The sequence below is a fragment of the Schistocerca serialis genome, chromosome 8 (assembly GCF_023864345.2).
Source record: "Schistocerca serialis cubense isolate TAMUIC-IGC-003099 chromosome 8, iqSchSeri2.2, whole genome shotgun sequence".
Taxonomy (NCBI): Eukaryota; Metazoa; Arthropoda; class Insecta; order Orthoptera; family Acrididae; genus Schistocerca; species Schistocerca serialis.
In genome coordinates, this window is record NC_064645.1 from 624,392,456 (window position 1) to 624,413,615 (window position 21,160).

General features: G+C 40.8%; 1 protein-coding gene across 1 annotated transcript in view; it reads left to right on the forward strand.

The window, feature by feature from the left end:
* The window catches only part of LOC126416460 (zinc transporter 6-A-like), a 108,605-nt gene that overhangs the window by 56,758 nt on the left and 30,687 nt on the right, over positions 1-21,160 (forward strand). Inside the window, exons 5-6 of the mRNA XM_050084195.1 lie at positions 8,454-8,597; positions 15,418-15,537. Coding sequence (XP_049940152.1) covers positions 8,454-8,597; positions 15,418-15,537 — 264 coding nt within the window. The remainder of the gene's footprint in view (positions 1-8,453; positions 8,598-15,417; positions 15,538-21,160) is intronic.

Genomic DNA, 21,160 nt, shown 5'->3' on the forward strand with positions numbered 1-21,160 from the left:
CACGGCACAGCGGACACACCAGGAACCGCGGTGTTGGCCGTCGAATGGCGCTAGCTGCGCAGCATTTGTGCACCGCCGCCGTCAGTGTCAGCCACTTTGCCGTGGCATACGGAGCTCCATCGCACTCTTTAACACTGGTAGCATGCCGCGACAGCGTGGACGTGAACCGTATGTGCAGTTGACGGTCTTTGAGCGAGGGCGTATAGTGGGCATGCGGGAGGCCGGGTGGACGTACCGCCGAATTGCTCAACACGTGGGGCGTGAGATCTCCACAGTACATCGATGTTGTCGCCAGTGGTCGGCGGAAGATGCACGTGCCCGTCGACCTGGGACCGGACCGCAGCGACGCACGGATGCACGCCAAGACCGTAGGATCCTACGCAGTGCCGTAGGGGACCGCACCGCCACTTCCCAGCAAATTAGGGACACTGTTGCTCCTGGGGTATCGGCGAGGACCATTGGTAACCGTCTCCATGAAGCTGGGCTACGGTCCCGCACACCGTTAGGCCGTCTTCCGCTCACGCCGCAACATCGTGCAGCCCGCCTCCAGTGGTGTCGCGACAGGCGTGAATGGAGGGACGAATGGAGACGTGTCGTCTTCAGCGATGAGAGTCGCTTCTGCCTTGGTGCCAATGATGGTCGTATGCGTGTTTGGCGCCGTGCAGGTGAGCGCCACAATCAGGACTGCATACGACCGAGGCACACAGGGCCAACACCCGGCATCATGGTGTGGGGAGCGATCTCCTACACTGGCCGTACACCACTGGTGATCGTCGAGGGGACACTGAATAGTGCACAGTACATCCAAACCGTCATCGAACCCATCGTTCTACCATTCCTAGGCTGGCAAGGGAACTTGCTGTTCCAACAGGACAATGCACGTCCGCATGTATCCCGTGCCACCCAACGTGCTCTAGAAGGTGTAAGTCAACTACCCTGGCCAGCAAGATCTCCGGACCTGCCCCCCATTGAGCATGTTTGGGACTGGATGAAGCGTCGTCTCACGTGGTCTGCACGTCCAGCACGAACGCTGGTCCAGCTGAGGCGCCAGGTGGAAATGGCATGGCAAGCTGTTCCACAGGACTACATCCAGCATCTCTACGATCGTCTCCATGGGAGAATAGCAGCCTGCATTGCTGCGAAAGGTGGATATACACTGTACTAGTGCCGACATTGTGCATGCTCTGTTGCCTGTGTCTATGTGCCTGTGGTTCTGTCAGTGTGATCATGTGATGTATCTGACTCCAGGAATGTGTCAATAAAGTTTCCCCTTCCTGGGACAATGAATTCACGGTGTTCTTATTTCAATTTCCAGGAGTGTATTAATTTATTCCAGCTGTCAAGTACAACCTCAGACCATACTAACTCACAGGAACTATCTATTTTAATTTCATTTCAAGATAATGATATTAATATAATAGAGGGAAACATTCCACATGGGAAAAATATATCTAAAAACAAAGATGATGTGACTTACCAAACGAAAGTGCTGGCAGGTCGATAGACACACAAACAAACACAAACATACACACAAAATTCGAGCTTTCGCAACAAACTGTTGCCTCACCAGGAAAGAGGGAAGGAGAGGGAAAGACGAAAGGATGTGGGTTTTAAGGGAGAGGGTAAGGAGTCATTCCAATCCCGGGAGCGGAAAGACTTGCCTTAGCGGGAAAAAAGGACAGGTATACACTCGCGCGCGCACACACACACACACACACACACACACACACACACACACACACACACACACACACATATATCCATCTGCACATACACAGACACAGGCAGACATTTGTAAAGGCCAAATGTTTTCTTTACAAATGTCTGCTTGTGTCTGTGTATGTGCAGATGGATTGTGTGTGCGAGTGTATACCTGTCCTTTTTTCCCCCTAAGGTAAGTATTTCCGCTCCCGGGATTGGAATGACTCCTTACCCTCTCCCTTAAAACCCACATCCTTTCGTCTTTCCCTCTCCTTCCCTCTTTCCTGATGAGGCAACAGTTTGTTGCGAAAGCTTGAGTTTTGTGTGTAGGTTTGTGTTTGTTTGTGTGTCTATCGACCTGCCAGTGCTTTCGTTTGGTAAGTCACATCATCTTTGTTTTTAGATATATCATTTCAAGATAACCTGTTTCTAACAGCGACAAAAATGCCACCAGCAACTGTATTTAATCTATTCTTTCTGAATACCGTTAGGTCCTTTGTAAAAATTTCAACTGAACTTATCTCCTGCTGTAGCCAGCTTTTAGTACCTGTAATGATTTGAACTTAAGTACTTTCTGTTAGTATTTGGAACTCTGGTTCCTTTCCAACACAGCTACAACAGTTTGCAACTATAATACTTGCAGTTACTAGGTCTAGCCTTGTCCTTTGTTTGACCTGAAACCTTCAAGACTGAAAGGCTTTTTGTTCTTTCCCCAAGACTCTCTATCCTAAAAAACTACCCAGTCCACTCCAGACAGCTCCCGCTGCCCTTATAGCAACCAACTGGGTGTAATGGACCTCTGATGTATTGAAGTGGAACTCGATACACTACCACACTATGGCAAAGTCCAAAGAATCTACTGCCAAAATTGTCACATACCTACCTGAGCCTCTCATTCATATCCTCCACACAGCACCATACCAAAGGTCCACAATAATGCTACAGATGGTGAGCTTGTCTTCATCTTGCAAGCTAAACTGGCAGTCTTTACTGATACAGATAGCCGCCACAATCGATTTCTTCTGACCAAAGCGACACACGCCGTTAAGACCAACGTGAGGCACCACCTGCAATTGGCTGCACCCTGTGGTCTTCATGTTAGTGGAAGGACCTTTTCCACATCTGGAATGACTCCCACCCCCAGCATGCGCACAGAGTGCACAGAGCCCCATTATGGGTGTAACATAGGAGTTCTCAGCTACTAGTAATGCCGCCCGGATATTGCAGGCCAAGCAGCTTCCTCTGAACCAGGACAAACAATTGCATCTGGCTCCGGATCTGTGTCAGTTACAGACAGTGCCTGAAATCTGTTTGTCAGATGAACCAGCAAGTCTTTCAATTGGCCCATCAGAAAGTCTTTCACTGCATGTCGCCTTTGGAGGAACCTCCTACTCGATCATGGGTGAGGGGTCAACTTCAGTGCCAATAGTAACTAGAGCAGCCGCAGTGGTGGACCAGTTGAGGAACACTTGGGATGTGCTGGACATTGTTTGTTTCCCCATGTCTGGTCCCCCTTAGTGATAGGCAACAGCTCAAACTGTGTGATCAAAGTCAGTATGATCTGCAGCTGTGAGGGAAGGGTTGCAATCTAGTACAGAACATTTACAAATTTCTTAGAAAATTTTTGTTTTGAATGTCATATGCAGTTGTGTTTTACGTAAATACACTCCTGGAAATGGAAAAAAGAGCACATTGACACCGGTGTGTCAGACCCACCATACTTGCTCCGGACACTGCGAGAGGGCTGTACAAGCAATGATCACACGCACGGCACAGCGGACACACCAGGAACCGCGGTGTTGGCCGTCGAATGGCGCTAGCTGCGCAGCATCTGTGCACCGCCGCCGTCAGTGTCAGCCAGTTTGCCGTGGCATACGGAGCTCCATCACACTCTTTAACACTGGTAGCATGCCGCGACAGCGTGGACGTGAACCGTATGTGCAGTTGACGGACTTTGAGCGAGGGCGTATAGTGGGCATGCGGGAGGCCGGGTGGACGTACCGCCGAATTGCTCAACACGTGGGGCGTGAGGTCTCCACAGTACATCGATGTTGTCGCCAGTGGTCGGCGGAAGGTGCACGTGCCCGTTGACCTGGGACCGGACCGCAGCGACGCACGGATGCACGCCAAGAACGTAGGATCCTACGCAGTGCCGTAGGGGACCGCACCGCCACTTCCCAGCAAATTAGGGACACTGTTGCTCCTGGGGTATCGGCGAGGACCATTCGCAACCGTCTCCATGAAGCTGGGCTACGGTCCCGCACACCGTTAGGCCGTCTTCCGCTCATGCCCCAACATCGTGCAGCCCGCCTCCAGTGGTGTCGCGACAGGCGTGAATGGAGGGACGAATGGAGATGTGTCGTCTTCAGCGATGAGAGTCGCTTCTGCCTTGGTGCCAATGATGGTCGTATGCGTGTTTGGCGCCGTGCAGGTGAGCGCCACAATCAGGACTGCATACGACCGAGGCACACACGGCCAACACCCGGCATCATGGTGTGGGGAGCGATCTCTACACTGGCCGTACACCACTGGTGATCGTCGAGGGGACACTGAATAGTGCACAGTACATCCAAACCGTCATCGAACTCATCGTTCTACCATTCCTAGACCGGCAAGGGAACTTGCTGTTCCAACAGGACAATGTACGTCCGCATGTATCCCGTGCCACCCAACGTGCTCTATAAGGTGTAAGTCAACTACCCTGGCCAGCAAGATCTCCGGATCTGTCCCCCATTGAGCATGTTTGGGACTGGATGAAGCGTCGTCTCACGCGGTCTGCACGTCCAGCACGAACGCTGGTCCAACTGAGGCGCCAGGTGGAAATGGCATGGCAAGCCGTTCCACAGGACTACATCCAGCATCTCTACGATCGTCTCCATGGGAGAATAGCAGCCTGCATTGCTGCGAAAGGTGGATATACACTGTACTAGTGCCGACATTGTGCATGCTCTGTTGCCTGTGTCTATGTGCCTGTGGTTCTGTCAGTGTTATCATGTGATGTATCTGACCCCAGGAATGTGTCAATAAAGTTTCCCCTTCCTGGGACAATGAATTCACGGTGTTCTTATTTCAATTTCCAGGAGTGTATGACTGTTGTGCAATGCAGTACTGGTTCATTTCTGTGTAGCAAGTTTGTCCAGCTGGTTATTTATCATGGTGACGTCAAAACAGAAGACAATGAAATTAAAGTTCAAATACTATTTTTTTTCCCAAAAATTACTTCATTAAAGATTACAACATAGTTCAAACTTTCATCCATCTTGTGGATGCCAAAATCACAGCCATAGAAATAAGTCATTTTATTCCTTGTGGGTGTTGAACATAGTGACTGTGATGAATAAAGGGTTCCGGAAATAAGTGATTGCAAAGATGAAATCAACTGATGTTGCTTAATGGATGGAAGGCCTCTGGACTCAGAGGTATATTTATTAGATTCTGTGTCAAATCTGCTGAAGAACTTATCCTTTTCTAGCAAATATTTATCCTAGATCATTAGAACAACATTGTTTTCGATGTGATTGCAAATTGTTTTCCATGTGATAGCAAAATCATAGTCAATCTAATTTGTAATAATATTCACAAGACAGATGTGCAAAACAACAGGTCTATCTCACTGGCTTCAATTGGTTGTAAAATTAATAAACATATTTTTTCACTCACATTTGATGACTCTTTTTTTTAATTGAAAATTCCCTCTGTAGGGATCAAAACAGATTCTCCAATCACCAGTTCTGTGGTACCTAGCTTGCTCTGTTCTTTAATGAAATGCAGAATATTGTAGGTTGTGATATGTTGGATGATTCAGTGGTGTTATTTTTTCTCCAGCTTTTCTACAGTACGGCATTGTCACCTAATAAGTGTCTGGCAGAATGTGACTGTTCACAGATGATACTACCATGCCTAGGGAGATAACATTGGTAGAAAATCGATACAATATTATGAAAGACTTATAAGATGATGAGTGTATGGCACACATACTGGCATCCGACCCTCAAGATAAATAAATGTAACGTACTGCACATAAGAAGATGGATTCATAGAAGAGATGAAGTAGATTTAAAGAATAATTGCACAGTTTATCACAACTTTGTTTCTTCAGAGCAACCATGTCACAGAAATTTTCATTGAATTCTTATGGGGTATGCTACAAGACAGACACTGTGTATCACAGAAAGTTGTGCTCTCAAAATTTGCAGTGTGTCCAGTTTGCAGAGATTAAAGAAATTTGGGTTTATGCATTTACCATCTGCAAATAGAATATGAAAGGGAGATGAAATTCAGCTATATTATGTAATCTCCTCCACACACAGTGTAGTGAGTGTGGTGTGCAAATGTAAATTAGATTAGATGAACTCTGTTTCCATGGATCCATACTGGGCAGATTCTCGTGCATGTGGAACGTGTCTTTTTTTTACTTTGTGTGATATTAATCAAAAATACGTGGCAATAGCCTTGCGGCAGTGGATACACTGGTTCCTGTCAGATCACTGAAGTTAAGTGCTGTCGGGCGTGGCTGGCACTTGGATGAATGACCATCTGGGCCGCCATGCACTGTTGTCATTTTTCGGGATGCACTCGGCCTCATCATGCCAATTGAGGAGCTATTCGACCTAATAGTAGTGGCTCCAGTCAAAGAAAACCATCATAATGACCGAGAGAGCAGTGTGCTGACCACACGCCCCACCTATCTGCATTCTCAGCTGAGGACGACACGGTGGTCAGATGGTCCCAATGGGCCACTTGTGGCCTGAAGGCAGATTGCTTAATCAAAAACACAGCAATAGTAATAACAGTAATAATGCATGTCAGAGGAGTAGGAGAAGCTAGCTACAAGTAAGTCTTTGAGTTTCCTCCTAAAAAAAACTTTATTTATAGCTAAACTATTTATGATTTCTGGCAAGTTGTTGAAAATGTATGTTTCTGGATAGTGGGCCAATTTCGGACTAAAGTGAGTTTCTTTAAATTTTTATCTAGATTGTTGTTCCCAGTATTGATTTTGTGAACTGAACTGTGTGTTGCCAAAAGGGATATACAGTTTACAACAAATGTCATTAAGGAATAAATATACTGAGAAGCAGTAAGTAGTACACCCAGTTCCTTGAACAGGGTTTTGCATTATGTTCATGAATTCACACCACAAATAGTGCTTATTACATGCATTTGGTGTCTGAAATCTTTTGTTTGAATTACCCCGAATTATGATACCATACGACATTATGGAGTTATGTAGCTGTAGATTACATTTGTGAACTTAACTCTATTAACAGAATCCATTGTGATCATGTCATTTTCTCATTCATTTATTCTTCATAGCATTACAGGAGAGGGCATTACACTATTTTTCTAAAGTTGGTTCCATGATCTAAACTATCCACACCATGATATTCTCTGCTACACAAAGCACATGGATAATCTTCACTGTATCAGCCTAAATAAGAGTGGAAAAGATATTGTTCTGCGGAGCTTGTCAGATTCACACCTAGTGTGGTGATGGTCCTTATTAGTTAGTGCAAGAAATGTCAAGACCTTTTATACATAATCAAGGAACTATTTTCTGTGTAGTATTCAAACAGAAATGTGAACAAGACAGCATTAAGCAACTGCGCTGTTGTCGCACTTTGTCCTGTTTAGGCTGCTGAACATTGTCACTACTTCTACCATCGTAAACGAAATTAACAGTGTTCCAGGACCAGTTTGCAATGATTGACTCAAGAAAACAGTGAAACACTGGAGAAACATGTTTATGATTGAAACACCATTCATTGTGTTATATTGTGATGAAAAAGTGCAGATTTGGAGAATGTGTGATGTGTGTCATTTGTTCTTCTCATAGCACTCAGAGAGAGGTTTAGGATGTGAAGAACTGAAGATGACCCCATCTGTTATGAACAACTAATGTTGCTCTTCACAGATATGTAATTGTCGAGGTGTCAGGGTTGCTGTTAAAACTTAGTAGACCAATTTTTACTTTAGAATTGTGTGTATCAGTGTGAAAGAAATCTCTTATCCCGGGGTCTGTATGAAGATTTTAACAAGAACTGTGTTCAAGTAAAACTGTACTCTGTTGGTAGCACTAGTTTGTACCTGTTATACATTTAAGAGATGTTTTGGGACAATGACTTAACACAAAAGCTCAAAGAGCTGCAGTAGTTTTCTCCTGCACTGCAGTTCTTGAAAACAGTTGAGCTACTATTGCCACCAAAAACTGTTTCCAGGCTGGTTGCAATATCCCTTTGAGAGTGCAAGCCGGCTTTTCTTTTTTATTTGTCTTTTTTACCTATATTTTCAATTACATGTCCCTTTTTATTTAGCTACATTATTCCCTGCATTACAATGTACAAGGCCTTAATTCATAGAGTTTCTTATTAATCCTCTTTCCTGGAGTTAATTCCAACTTTCTGTGAGGGCAATTTGTTTCTATTTTCAACCTCTCATTGATTATAAGCTTCTTTAATGTCACCATATCACATTTCATCATTTAAATTAAAGGTTACAAAGTTCTTCAGACCTCCACTGTACGTAAGGTTGATTGTGGACTGAGAAACGACAGTGAAAAGATATGCAGGATCTTTATCTTCCAGGAGCTGAATTTTCTAGTAATAATTAGAAATAGAAAGTACAACTTACCTTTCTAGCCTGCTGGAATTTGAATAGTCAAGTAACATTATCTTAGCTAAACAAATATAATGAGTGAGAGGCTATTTCAGAAAAATTTTGAAATCCAAATGTTAATGGCATGTTCCATTTTCTAGAGGACGGCTCCTTGTAGGAATGGGACTTGCTTTCCTAATTCATCTTCTGGTGATCTATGGTGTAAGCAACGCTGCTTTAGAACATGTAATCGCTGCCTCATCCTCAAGCTGGTTGCAGGAGCATGTTTCTGACATAAGTCAGAGGTGAGATTATATGAATAAAGTTATGGTTAATATTATCCTTGTTTCAAGTGTTGTGTTCTCATTGTGTGGGTAGGAGGGGGAGAGTGGGTAGGGGTACTTGTTTGTGTTTATTTGATCCCTAACATATGCTACTTATTTGCAAGCACTGCTGTTTGACAGATGTCTCAATAAACAAAATGTAGCCACAATTTTGTTCAAACAGTAAAAGCCAGTTTAAAGGTGATAAATTGTCATGGATAAATGAAATGAGAATGAGACAGCATACCTGTCAATGTGACCAATATTTTTGTGGATTTAATATTAAATTGGAACATTTTGGGTTGAATACAGTTAATGGAATGCTAAAGGTAACAACTCATTGTATTGTTGAGGTACTGAGCAGTTAAGGGGACATTGTATGTCCTACGCCGCCAATGTTAAATTTTCGAATTTTGTGACCCATATCTTGGAAACTTTTTAAGACACCAACTTACAATTTTCCTTAATTATTGAATGCACCTTTCTAGATACACTGAACTAGAATTATTGCTAAAATTGTATTGTGGGGCATGTTATCTTTTTTTTCCCCAAACACTCAATTTTTTGACAGAATTTTGTAAATAAATGATCATAAAAACAAAACAACTCAGGATATTTTAATTATTCTAGTTCCATATGTTTTGAATCTCACACTTGGCATGCTGTGAAAATTTCATGTCTCTACCATCAGTACTTTTTTAGAAAACTGGTTCATTTATTGCAAAAAATGTAGTTCAGAGATATTTAGGTTTAAAACTTTTTTATCACAAATTCTTATACAGATGTACATTTCTGCATCTTTTATGTACTAGAATTGCCCTTGACCATAGTCTGTGTCTTCTTCAGTGTCACAACAGCCCAGTGCTTGCCTCCTCCTTTTCTTTCTTGCTTCTTTTGTCATTTGCTGGGCAGCTAACTCTACTTCACATACACAAAACTCATCCAGTTCCTGCAGTCCTTTAGCTGTGTTCTGTCCAAATCTTACCCCTAACTTCTCCAGATCTGTAAGTCTTTCATAGTTCCCACCATTAAAAGTTATTACAGCATCAGACACTGCTAACTTTAGAGTCATAAGGCCAACAAATACATTTTTAATCACATGGCACCATACAACATTATTGAAGGACTCATTCACATTCTGGGTCTTCCCATGTAAACACTTCTTTAGTAGCTCAGGATTTGCCAAATCTCTGTAATAGGTTTGATTGCCTCCATTACTGCCAAAGGAAGAGAATGTTTATGTGTAAATTCATGCAGGGTGCCAGAAAATTGAGCTTGGCTATATTTACACAACTGTTTGCTGGAAGTGGACCCAAAGCATGACATGGCTTTTCATTGGTTGATATTTGATGAAAGAAAGTGCTCCACACATCTCTTTTCATCTTCTCTAAATTGTCACAGTTCTTTTATGCTTAGTCATTTTATTTACATATAAGAAGAAATAGAAGTTAGCTTACTACAATAAAAGCTGATAATCACACTACTTTCAACAAAAACTAGTATCAGAAACAAATGACTGATTTGTTTATTCGTAATGTCAACTTCTGTGACGTAGCTGTAGGTGCAAAACAAAGCAGTCCACAGCCTTCTAGACTGTGTAGTTCCCAGATATGACTGCTCAACTGTGGCTGTATATATATGTAGCTACGAAATTTGACAGTCACACGTCAACATTCAAAATATTATTTGAAGGTTCACTATTGTCTGATTGTAATGTATTATATACCAAAATGTTCAGGAAAGTCCAAAGTGCATTATGGAGCAGAAAACAGAAAATGTCAAATTTTAATGAATTTCAGGTACAGTGTCCCTTTAACAGGCCGTAAATGATACTGAAATTGTCACCAAGCCTCAGATAATATCTGAAAGCTTAGTTAGTATTTCTGTCTTATTTGCATATCTGTCAACTGCTCAGTGCCTCCAACAGTATTGTGATTGGTTACCAGTAATCCCTCCATTATTAATTTTGTGCATTTGTGTGGTAAGTTTCGAATTAGCAGTGTCCCTTGTGGTGAGCACAATAACAGGTGTGGTAGACTTTGCTCAGAAACAAGCCATGTCTTGTCTCCTATACTAATGTTCATATACTCACCGGAAAAACCTACTGAAAAGTGTGCGGATGAGACTGAGGTTAAGAAAACCAGCATATGTCATATTTTGGAAACAAAGTTTTAAAGTGTACATCCCAAGATTATTTTTTTTTTTTCCAATCATGTAAAACCTATCAGGGAGTGCAATGTTTTGAGTGGCTTCAGCGCATGATGCTTTCAGAAATATAATATAATTAAATATATCAAAAATTTACTAACCAAGTGATGCCAGGAGAAAACACATATAAAGGTATTGAAATTTGCAAGCTTTAGGAGCCAGAGGCTTCTACTTATGGCAGAAGGGTTGAAGGGGAAGGAAGAAAGATGTCCATTCATCCTAACTGGTAATGTGTGGAAGTTATGCCAATATAAAAGGCTGAACATGTTTGTCGGAACAGACCTATCTAAAATCATGCCCTGAAAAGAGAATCAAGAATTTTACTTTCAACACAGTGGTGCACTACAAAATTACTACTGAGGCGTGAGAGAAAATTTTTGATGATACTCTGCTAGGATACTGCCTCAGACAAATTTGTATGACTGAATTTCCCCCATTTTTTCAAGATTTGCTGGAATTTCACTTGCAGGCTTATTCTAAGTAATGTATTCTAAGTAAATGAAATATTAAAAATGAAACTATTCAACTACATTGTTAGAAGCACAGAAAATTAATAAAATGTGTCATTGTCACTATAGAGTGAAGCAGTGATCCGTAAATGTTAAAGGATACTTTATTTTGGACTGCAGTACTGAAAGTTAGCCTAATACTGGAATACAGAATATATTATATTCATATGTGTGTAACACTAGTTGTGATCATTTTGAGCAACTGTATTAACTGTGAAATATCTTAACCTTTTTTATCATATCAGACAGAACAAGACTCCTACTTTCCGGTTGCTAGAATTGGGAGAACTACACTTGGAACCACATAAATTGAGAAAGATGGCTACTCATGTTTCCATAGCTCCCAGTCTCTTAATTCATGAGAACAGAGACTGATGAGGAACAAAAAACTCTAAAATATGTCAAGGTGATGCATTGAAGGAAATGTTATATAGTGCCCTCATCTTGAGAGACATGCACATCCACTAAAAGCATGGGAAGACATAGAAGTGAGAATAAAAATAACACATGCTAAGTTTAAAATACAAACAGGAGAGATAAAGTGAATAGAAGTATGTGTATTGAGAGGTGGTGGGGGGTTGAGAAATGCAAATGACAAGAGAAAGCAGAAAACAGAGTAATTTGAAACAATGGTTAATAACACAAGAAAAGGTTATGTTGAAGTAGCAATCTTTTTGTTTGATGTTCATAAATTACTAGTTTTGGGAGAAGGAAGTAAAACAAGTCTTCAGGTCTTTGATATTACATTTGAACCAAAGTATATGAGGGATTTGTAACAAAATCAGCTTTCCTGTTGTCATTCCAATATAAAATTCTGAAAAAAAAATGCTTAGGTTGGATAAGAGATAATAAGTCCACTCATATCATCCTCATCAATTAAAGTCTTGATGAATTACAGGAATGATGGATGAAATCAACTGAGCACAAAATATGGATTGGGAGTAAACCAAGAAAGGTTAAAGTACTGCGGTGTAGCAGAAATGAGATAAACTATAAACTTAATATCAAAACTGGTAAAATGTCACATAATAAATGAAGCAAGAAAGACATAAGAAATAGACTAGCACAGACCTCGAATTAAGGCCTGAATTCGAGGAAGAAATTTCTGCGAATGTGTGTCTGGATCACAGTATGTATGGAGGTGAATTATGGATTGGGGGAAAATAAGAAATTTAAAGGGTCTGAGATGTAGTGTGGATACTGAAAATTAAGGTAAGAAATGGAGAGGTCCTCCACAGACTTATTGATGAAAGGATATGTGTAAAACAATGGCTAGAAGAAGGGACAGGATGATAGGGCATGCGTTAAGACTTCATGGATAGCTACCATGGTACCAGAGGGAGCCTTAGAGAGCAAAAACTGTAGGGGGAGATAGAGATTGTAATATGTCCATGAATATTGGGTGTAAGTGCTACACTGAGCCGATGTTGACACATAAAAGGAAATTGTGGCAGGCTGCATCAAACCAGTCAGAAGGCTGATGACTAAAAAAACCAACTCGTAAGTGTCAAGCCCATTGGTTATGTTTGTTTAGCCTTTGTTGAGACTCAAATAAGAACATACATACAACAAACATCACAGTGTCTTCATTATGTGTACAAGGTTCAAGTATAGAAGCAGTCCCCTGATGAATATATTGTGAATGCTAGGTTAGACAGAAGGTTAAGTTTTGTGGAAGCTCACAATCTAGTTATCTCAATCAATTTTTTCAAGAAGCGACCCTTGCATCTTTGAACTTCTTCCTTGTGCAAACATTTGATTAAAGGCCTGTTATAGATATGCAAAGGCCATTCCGTATTAAATAATGGTTCCTCAACAACACACACTCGTAGCCCAAATGCGCATCAAAATGACAACTCAAAAGAAAGGAAAACAAAATGGAACTACATGGATAAAATGATGGTTGTTCAGAGAAAGAGATAATGTCAGACATCAATTTTCCACCTATTACTGAAATTAGAACAAAGAAATTGAATTGTTCAAACAGCTATGAGCAAATTGGCAAATGTAAACCTGGTTGCCCGAAAACAGGTCATCAGATACAGTTGCAGATAGGAGATGTTAAAAACAAAATGAGAGTGAAGAAAGAATAGTATCACATGTTTCTTACTTCAAAAACATCTGCAAATATGAACACAAATTTTGATGCTAGGCATAATGCAGAGTAGGCAGGTGCAGTAGCAAATCAGCACATTACAGCAAGATCTGTGAAAGACTTGATGTGCCAGATGACGAGTGTGTTATCTATAACCTAACAAAGGAGCGGCTTAGGCATACTGCAGACAGAGAGAAATTCTGGACATCATTGAAAGAGGAGGCAAACTTATCACTGACTGAATGAAGGCAGGAGAGAGCTGGCAGCAGTACTTCAAAGCAGTCCCCAATGAAGAGTTCTCACATTTCTCAGTAAAACAATTGACACCTATTCCAGGTATATCATATCGATCACCAAGTCAGAAGTTCTAGAAGCCACAGGGAAAATGAAACTTGGGAAGGTGATTCGGCCAGATGATTTTCCAGCAGAGCTGTGGAAATCAAGCACTGGGAGGCAGCTGAATGGCCGACAGATTTCCCCAACGATGTCATCGAAGAGAAGAAGGTACAAATTGGGTGGAGTTTGACCAGTTCGGTCCCAGTTTGGGAACAGAAGGGTAGTCTGGCTAAATGTGCCAACTACTGACCTGTACACTTCCTATCGCATACAATCAAGATCTTGGAGTCCATCATAGACAGCAAGATATGCAAGGTTGTCAGTGGTTTTATTGAAGGCTGTGTGACACTGATACTATATGTGTAACTTGCTTGCTTATTGAGAAACATTGTGAGAATCTAAACATCTTTACTTACCTGGACATTTTAAAGTCTTTTGACCAAGTACCAGGGGATGTCATATGATTTGTCCTCTGAGAACAAGAAGTACCGGAAGAACTAACTGAATGGGTTCAGCTGCTGTACCATAACCCTGAAGGTTGACAACTTTCTGCTGCTGGGTATCAAATGACTCTCCTGTTTCTGGGGGTGTCTATCAGGGAGCTGCTCTTGCCACCACTATTGTTCATCATAATAATGGACATGGTCAACAGAGATCTTCAGAAATTAGCACATTGGACCCTTCTGTATGTTGATGATGTTTTGCTGGCTACTGAAGAAAAAAATTACTTTCAACGGCAAGTTCAAGCATGTAAGAACCACCTTGAACACTCTGGACTATGCCCCAATATACAGAATTACTGGAATTCACCCACTGGAAATTGGTACTGACAAGCCATTCAGTCTCTTTATAATTTTGTTCTTGGGTAATTTATTATTTTTGTGAAGTAACTAACTTTTTCTACATCTTCATGAGACATTGTGACACAGTCTGTGGTACTTGCAGATAACTGAAACAGCTCTTCAGCAATTTATTTCTTCAAAAATTTCAAATTTCTATCAGTGCAGCTTAAATACACAAGTAAAGCATTAATAGTCCCTATTTTGATATTAAAGTTGCTGTTCATTTGGTTATGGTAGTTTTCATTTGCAATTAACAGCCAGTGACCTGATGCAGTAAAAAACAATGAAAGTTGTACAAAATTGTTAGACTTTCATGGCCACTTGTTTACATATTGCATTTTGACTTCTGTCTCAGTTTCTTCTGCAAACATTTGTTTGACGATTGTCCTGTTGCCACATAAGCACAAGAGGCTGGGATTGTCAAAGTTTCATGCTTCATTGCAGTTCACCACCAGCAATGGAGGGTGAAGCTTTGACTGCCAGCCATTTGTGCTGGTGGGGTGTCAGGAAAACGATGGAACAAATGTCAGCCAAAGAAACTGAAGCAGAAGTCAATAAACAATATTTCAATGAAAATTATGTTTGAGTTGTTTATCAGATTGCAAATAATGTTTATTTTATGATAGTATACAAGTGCTAGCAGCATTGAAACTATTTGTCATGTGTTCATGTCAGATCAAAGTTGTAGTAGCATTATCTAGGATTGAAGAAGTGCATTGATAGAATGTCCTTGTTTTTTTAGATCAAATCAATTAGGTCTCCATTATTTTATTGACTCCATTGAACTGATCATACTCTTTTGTTCCCAACAGTGTGTGCTCATTTATACCAGCCCTAAGCAGTCTGTTGCTGCCTCGTATTAACCCCATGGTACTAATAGCATCTACAGGAGCATTGCTCATATTTTTCACTGACCTGTTAATAGAAATGAGGTAAGATTCAACTGTATTCATTTTTTAAAATCCGTATATTTTTTGTACTTGTGATGTTCTATTTAGACCGTTTGAGACAAGATTATCGACTCTGACTTAGAGTACAAAATAACCTTAATATTCTGCAGTATCGCTGTTGGTTTAATCTGGTGTGTATACCCAGACTGGATCAAAGCAAATTCTGCACTATTTTAGGTTCCATTGTGTTTTTCTTGCTGATACAGTGTAAACTGCTCAAAAAATATTTTGCACCATCTGTTTATCTGTGAATAAGTGTGGGCTTAGGTTGAAGGTGGAATAATACCTAAGCCTAGTGAAAGCAAACACCTTCCAACAGCTATGAGCCCATTTCCCACACCAGTAAAGTTGCAAGGTGATAGAACAAATGGTCACTGGACAGCTGGTGTGATAGCTTGAGTCACAATAACTACTAACAAATATCCCAAGTTGCTTTCATATGCATCACTCCCTGGTCGACATTCTCATTACCATGTCGATCCATATCATGCACAAGTGTGGGACTCTGGCTGTAGTCTTTTATTTGTAAAAGGACTATTACACTGGTGGGGGATTGGTATCTTCTTTATAGTGCACAGATGGGGCTTCTGAGGTCACCTGTCCCTCTTTATTAGGGAGCTTTTAAAAGGCTGGATTTGTAATGTAGGTTTCATGCAATATTTCTTGGCTGCTAGCTGCACAGAAGGCATGGTAGGGAGGGAACAACGGTAGTGATTGGGGGGGGGGGGGGGGGGGGGGCTCTCTTGAGGACAGGTCAACGCGGTAGGGAAGATGTAGTTCTACAGCCTAAGCCTTTGCTTAAATGCCTTCCTTGTAGAACTTGTAAGTTACTGCTAGCAAGTCTGCAAAAGATCATATTAACATACTATGCCCATATGTCAAATAATTCGACAAGTCAACCATTTATTATTAAAAACACAATGGGTACAGGATTACCCTGAAATTGGATCAGAGAGAGCATTTTATTTTCGCCTGTCTTGTACACCTTTTTTTCTTTATCTTGTTGCCATGTTAAAATTAGCTTCTTTTCTCTAAATACAGCGGTGTTTACACAATTTCACTTCACCAACATGCTAATGCAGCCACAATTGCAACAGAATCGTGAAAGAGTCTTCTATTAATCAAACAACTGAGGACAAGTGCAGCTTAGCTATGTGGTAAAATACACTCCGCATTACACACTATCGTTTGCCAAAAACTGATTTTGGTTACTCAAACAATTTATAAGATTTGAAAGATAATATGAATATTTCACTTCTACTCTCATTTGTGCAGATGATCAAAAGTGAGTCCACTACATATAATCCATTTTCTCAAGGTTGGCAATAGATATGAATCTTATCTCAAGTTTAAAGAGAAACTCAGTATTTTAGGTCCATTTCATACACAAAAATGTGTGGACTGGCATGCACCAGACACAAGTTCAAATTCAGACGGACCCCAATTTTTCATTGCAAGTATTCGAATTGAGCATAGTACATTACTAATTATAGAAATATCACAATAACTATGGCAGGTTGTGATATGATAAGCAGTTCATCATGAAGCTGACAAATGAGGCTATATGATGTGTGAGATTCAGGTTTTTAAGTGAATAGTTTGAGAAAGGTTGCAGTCAACTGGTGTGCACATGCCGCATTGTAGGCGAGATGGGCAGAGAATGTTTTGTTCATTAACAAACAAAGCTCACATCTGTGTAGGCAATAGGCAAGTGTGGTGGCTGCCCCTTTGGAACAGAGACATGGATTTGCCCAGCACTGAGAATGAGAATGCTTTCTGTGCACTGGTCAAGGAATCCTGCGCGAGCTTTTCACATAGATTTGTCTATTGCAGCTCTTGGTGGACCTGTGAAGTCAAACGGCAACGTCAGCACTGTATCGATGCTCTCTGTTCATGGAATAGGGAAAAAGACTTTTCCTATTCTACTGAAAAAATTGTGTTTATGAATTTATGTCGGCAGAAGGAATTTCTGCCACCATCCTTACATCTTCATCATGCTTCTCTACGTTCCTCAAAACCAAGAAATTCTTGAGGTTAACGCTCAGTAGATAACTATGCTGGTCTCCCATATATCCTCCTTGGCAGGTCATTGTGTCAGTTCTCTGAAAGCTCTACTTGTTCTAAGAGGCACCTGATGGGGAGAAAACTAGACAGTCCGTCTTTGTTTGCATCAATCCTTGATGCGATTGAAACTGAACTATGAACTATCTTGTGTTCATCTGCATGACCATCCACCTTACATTATCTTAACATGATTTATCACTGCAGAATCTTTTTGGCCAAACGAGATCTCTGTGGCCAATTAGCAGACAGTTTTTTTTTTTTTACTCCACACTGTATTTACAGATACAGTCTTTCACCTCTGGTCTTAAATTAAATAATGGCTGCAACATCAGGAGCAAGATGTTTCCTTAAACTTTCTTGCTTGTGATTGGTAAATTAACACATTGTTACATGCATGGGGAAAAGCTCTGTTCCAAATGAAACAGTGAAAATGCCACAAACTTCGTTGGTGACATTAGTAAGTTAAATTTCAATGATGGTCTACAATTCCAGTGATGGCTTTGTAAGCCAAAAACTGGATAACCTGAATAAATTAAGCCTGTTGAACAGAAACAGTAATGTGCTTTTCATTTAGGTGATTATCTTGTGGCAGCACTGTTCTCATGTTGTATGTAGTTTATGATCACTATTTCATAGTAGAAATTCATCTTTGTTCAGACAAGAACATAAATAACTTAAATAAAGACCATTTTAAGGAACTTGGAGAAACTGCCAGAGAATATTTGCCTGCTCTCTCCGGTCATAAAATCTGAATTCACAATCTCTTGGAAGAGAGAATAATGTTTCAATGCACATTAAATATAAATTTAAACAAGTAACTTGTGGAAATTTCCAGTGACTTTGTGCTACAGAAACGTTAGTCGTTGTCACCAATAAGTTTCTGGTCAATCTTAAAGGCGAAGTTCCCACTGCTACCAAATAAAGCCATAAAAACTTTGTTACCTGTCTCCATCAACATATGTGTACAAAGAGGCCTTTTCTTCCTACACTTATATAAAATATAAATGCAGAAACAAACTTCGTGCTGAAAGTAATAGAAGAGTTCCTCAACTTCGGTGGTTCCTGACTTTAAAGTTGTATGCCTTGCAAAGCAGGTGCATCCTTCTCACTGAATTCCAAGAAAGGTTTCAACAAGTTAATTCCAAAACAAAAACTTATAGGTTAACAGAAAAGTGTAAAATACTTGAATGTTGCAAAGTAGGTCTATCCATTGAGGAAAAGTCTTTATCTGTTCTTTTGATGTAATACAACTGAAATGTAAACCCTTATGGCTATTAAACCATTTGCTTATAATTGAGCTTTTCCCATCTTACAGCAAGCATGACTTTTTTATAGGTTGGGAGTTTGCAAATAACAGGTTCCTGTGAAAAGAGGTCAGATGGCATTGCTCGTACATATGAGGGGAGACCCAAAAGTAACCGGAATCGTAATGCTGCACGTCGTGTACTTTTAGTAGCAGGTTGTGCCACCAGAGGGTTGTAGTAACAGCTCTACTGAGTCATTCTGCCCCATGGTGTCACCCAACAGTGAGAAGTGTGGTTTCTTTGGCAGTTCTTTGAGTGCGCGTACAGTGCAGACGTGGCACGAGGAAATTGCTAGTTCTTACGAACAACGAGCGGAAGTGAAGTTTTGTTTCTTGCTCGGCAAGAACGCAGCAGAAACTGTTGTGATGATTCAGACAACCTACAAAGACCATGCTCTTAGTAAAACACAAGTGTACGAATGGTTTTCTCGGTTTAAAAAGGGAGAAATGTTGGTTGAAGATCAGCCCCGTTCCAGTAGACCTTCAACTGCTCGAAGCGAAGACTACATCGACAAAATCTGTGATCTCATCAGTGAAGATCAATGCAGGACAATCGACCAACTCGAGAACATGTCCGGGTTGTCCTGGAGCTCAATTCGGCGCATCTTGACCATCGATTTGGGGATGCGAAGAGTGGCAGCAGCAAAATTCGTGCTGAAGCTTCTTACCAGAGATCAACGGGAATGTTGCGTTCAAGCCTGTCTCGAAATGAAGGACACGTTCAAAGATGATCCACATTTTTTCAACAAAATCATTACAGGTGATGAGTCATGGTGCTATGGGTACGATCCAGAAAGTAAACAACTGTCATCACAATGGAAGTCACCTGGCTCACCTTGACCAAAAAAAGCTCGACAAGTGAAATTGAATGTGAAAAAGATGTTGATCTGTTTTTTTTTTTTTTAAATCAAAGGGATCGTACACTCTGAATTTGTCCCTGAAAACCAGACAGTAAACCAACAATTCTATTTGGAGGTTATGAAACGGCTTCGCAGAAGTTTGTCACGAAAACGTCTGGCTTTGTGGAATTCTAGCGTGTGGTTCCTGCATCACGACAACACTCCCGTGCACATGGCTCTCAGCGTTCGCCAGTTTTTGGCCTCAACAAAGACGACTACTTTGACCCACACGCCCTATTTGCTGGATTTAGCACCCTCGGGCTTCTTCCTATTCCCAAGGATGAAAAGAGACTTGAGAGGGAAGCGTTTTACAAGTGTGGAAGAAGTAAAACGCAATGTCATGAAAGTGCTAGCAGGTATCAAAGAGGACGAATTTAAAAGGTGCTTCGAACACTGGAATGAACGTTTGGACAAGTGTATTAATGCTAATGGAGAATACTTCGAAGGGGATTAAGGTTGTATTTGAAAACAATAAAGTATATGCTTTCTAGAAAGAAATTCCGGCTATTTTTGGGTCTCCCCTCGTATGTGCAACAATATCAATGTGACATCACAGTTGTATGATACAGCCACAAAATTATCTGTTGGATGCAAATATATTTGTCAAAATTAAAAACTAAGGCAGTGAAGGAACACAAACAGCAAATTAGAAATTAATATGAAGTTTATTGAAAACTTTCTTGCTTCAAGCAAATAAAGAAATGTTTCTCTGCTCATATCACTACAATGGCCTTCTGGATGAATTTATTCCTGAAATGAGCTATTAATGAGTTTAGAGATTTATGATAGTGAAAACTGGATGTGGTGGAAATATATGTGAAACTTAGAATGGTATTGTAATGCACCATAATCAGGTCATTCAGATTTTCTGTAGGCATTCCATTATGTTTGTCGGCAATGAGAAACCCAGCTCTACTAAATACCCTTTTGCTAGAGGCAGGTATACATAGATCTTATGAAACTATATGGTTCGACAGACCTTTTTGAGTCTCAAAGATCTATATGTACAATGTTGGAGCGGGGGAGAGTACATCTGGAAAGATGACATCAGTTTTGATCCAGTGACAGCATATGTCACTTCACGATTTTAGATATACTAATAATGGTTGCAGTGTCATCGGCCAAAAGATAGTCTAGTGGCATAGCTACCAGATAGCTATCCGTGTCTACCCTTTAACAGGGGATGCTGACTGGAAGAAGGCTCAGCATGCTGCAGATGTGTGAAGCAAGCAAGCAATCACGCCATGGGGACACACTCGTGCTTCCTACGGCCAACTGAGTGAGTTTGAGAAATATCAGATTGTGGCCTTCCGATGGTGGGATGATCCTTTTGGAGCAC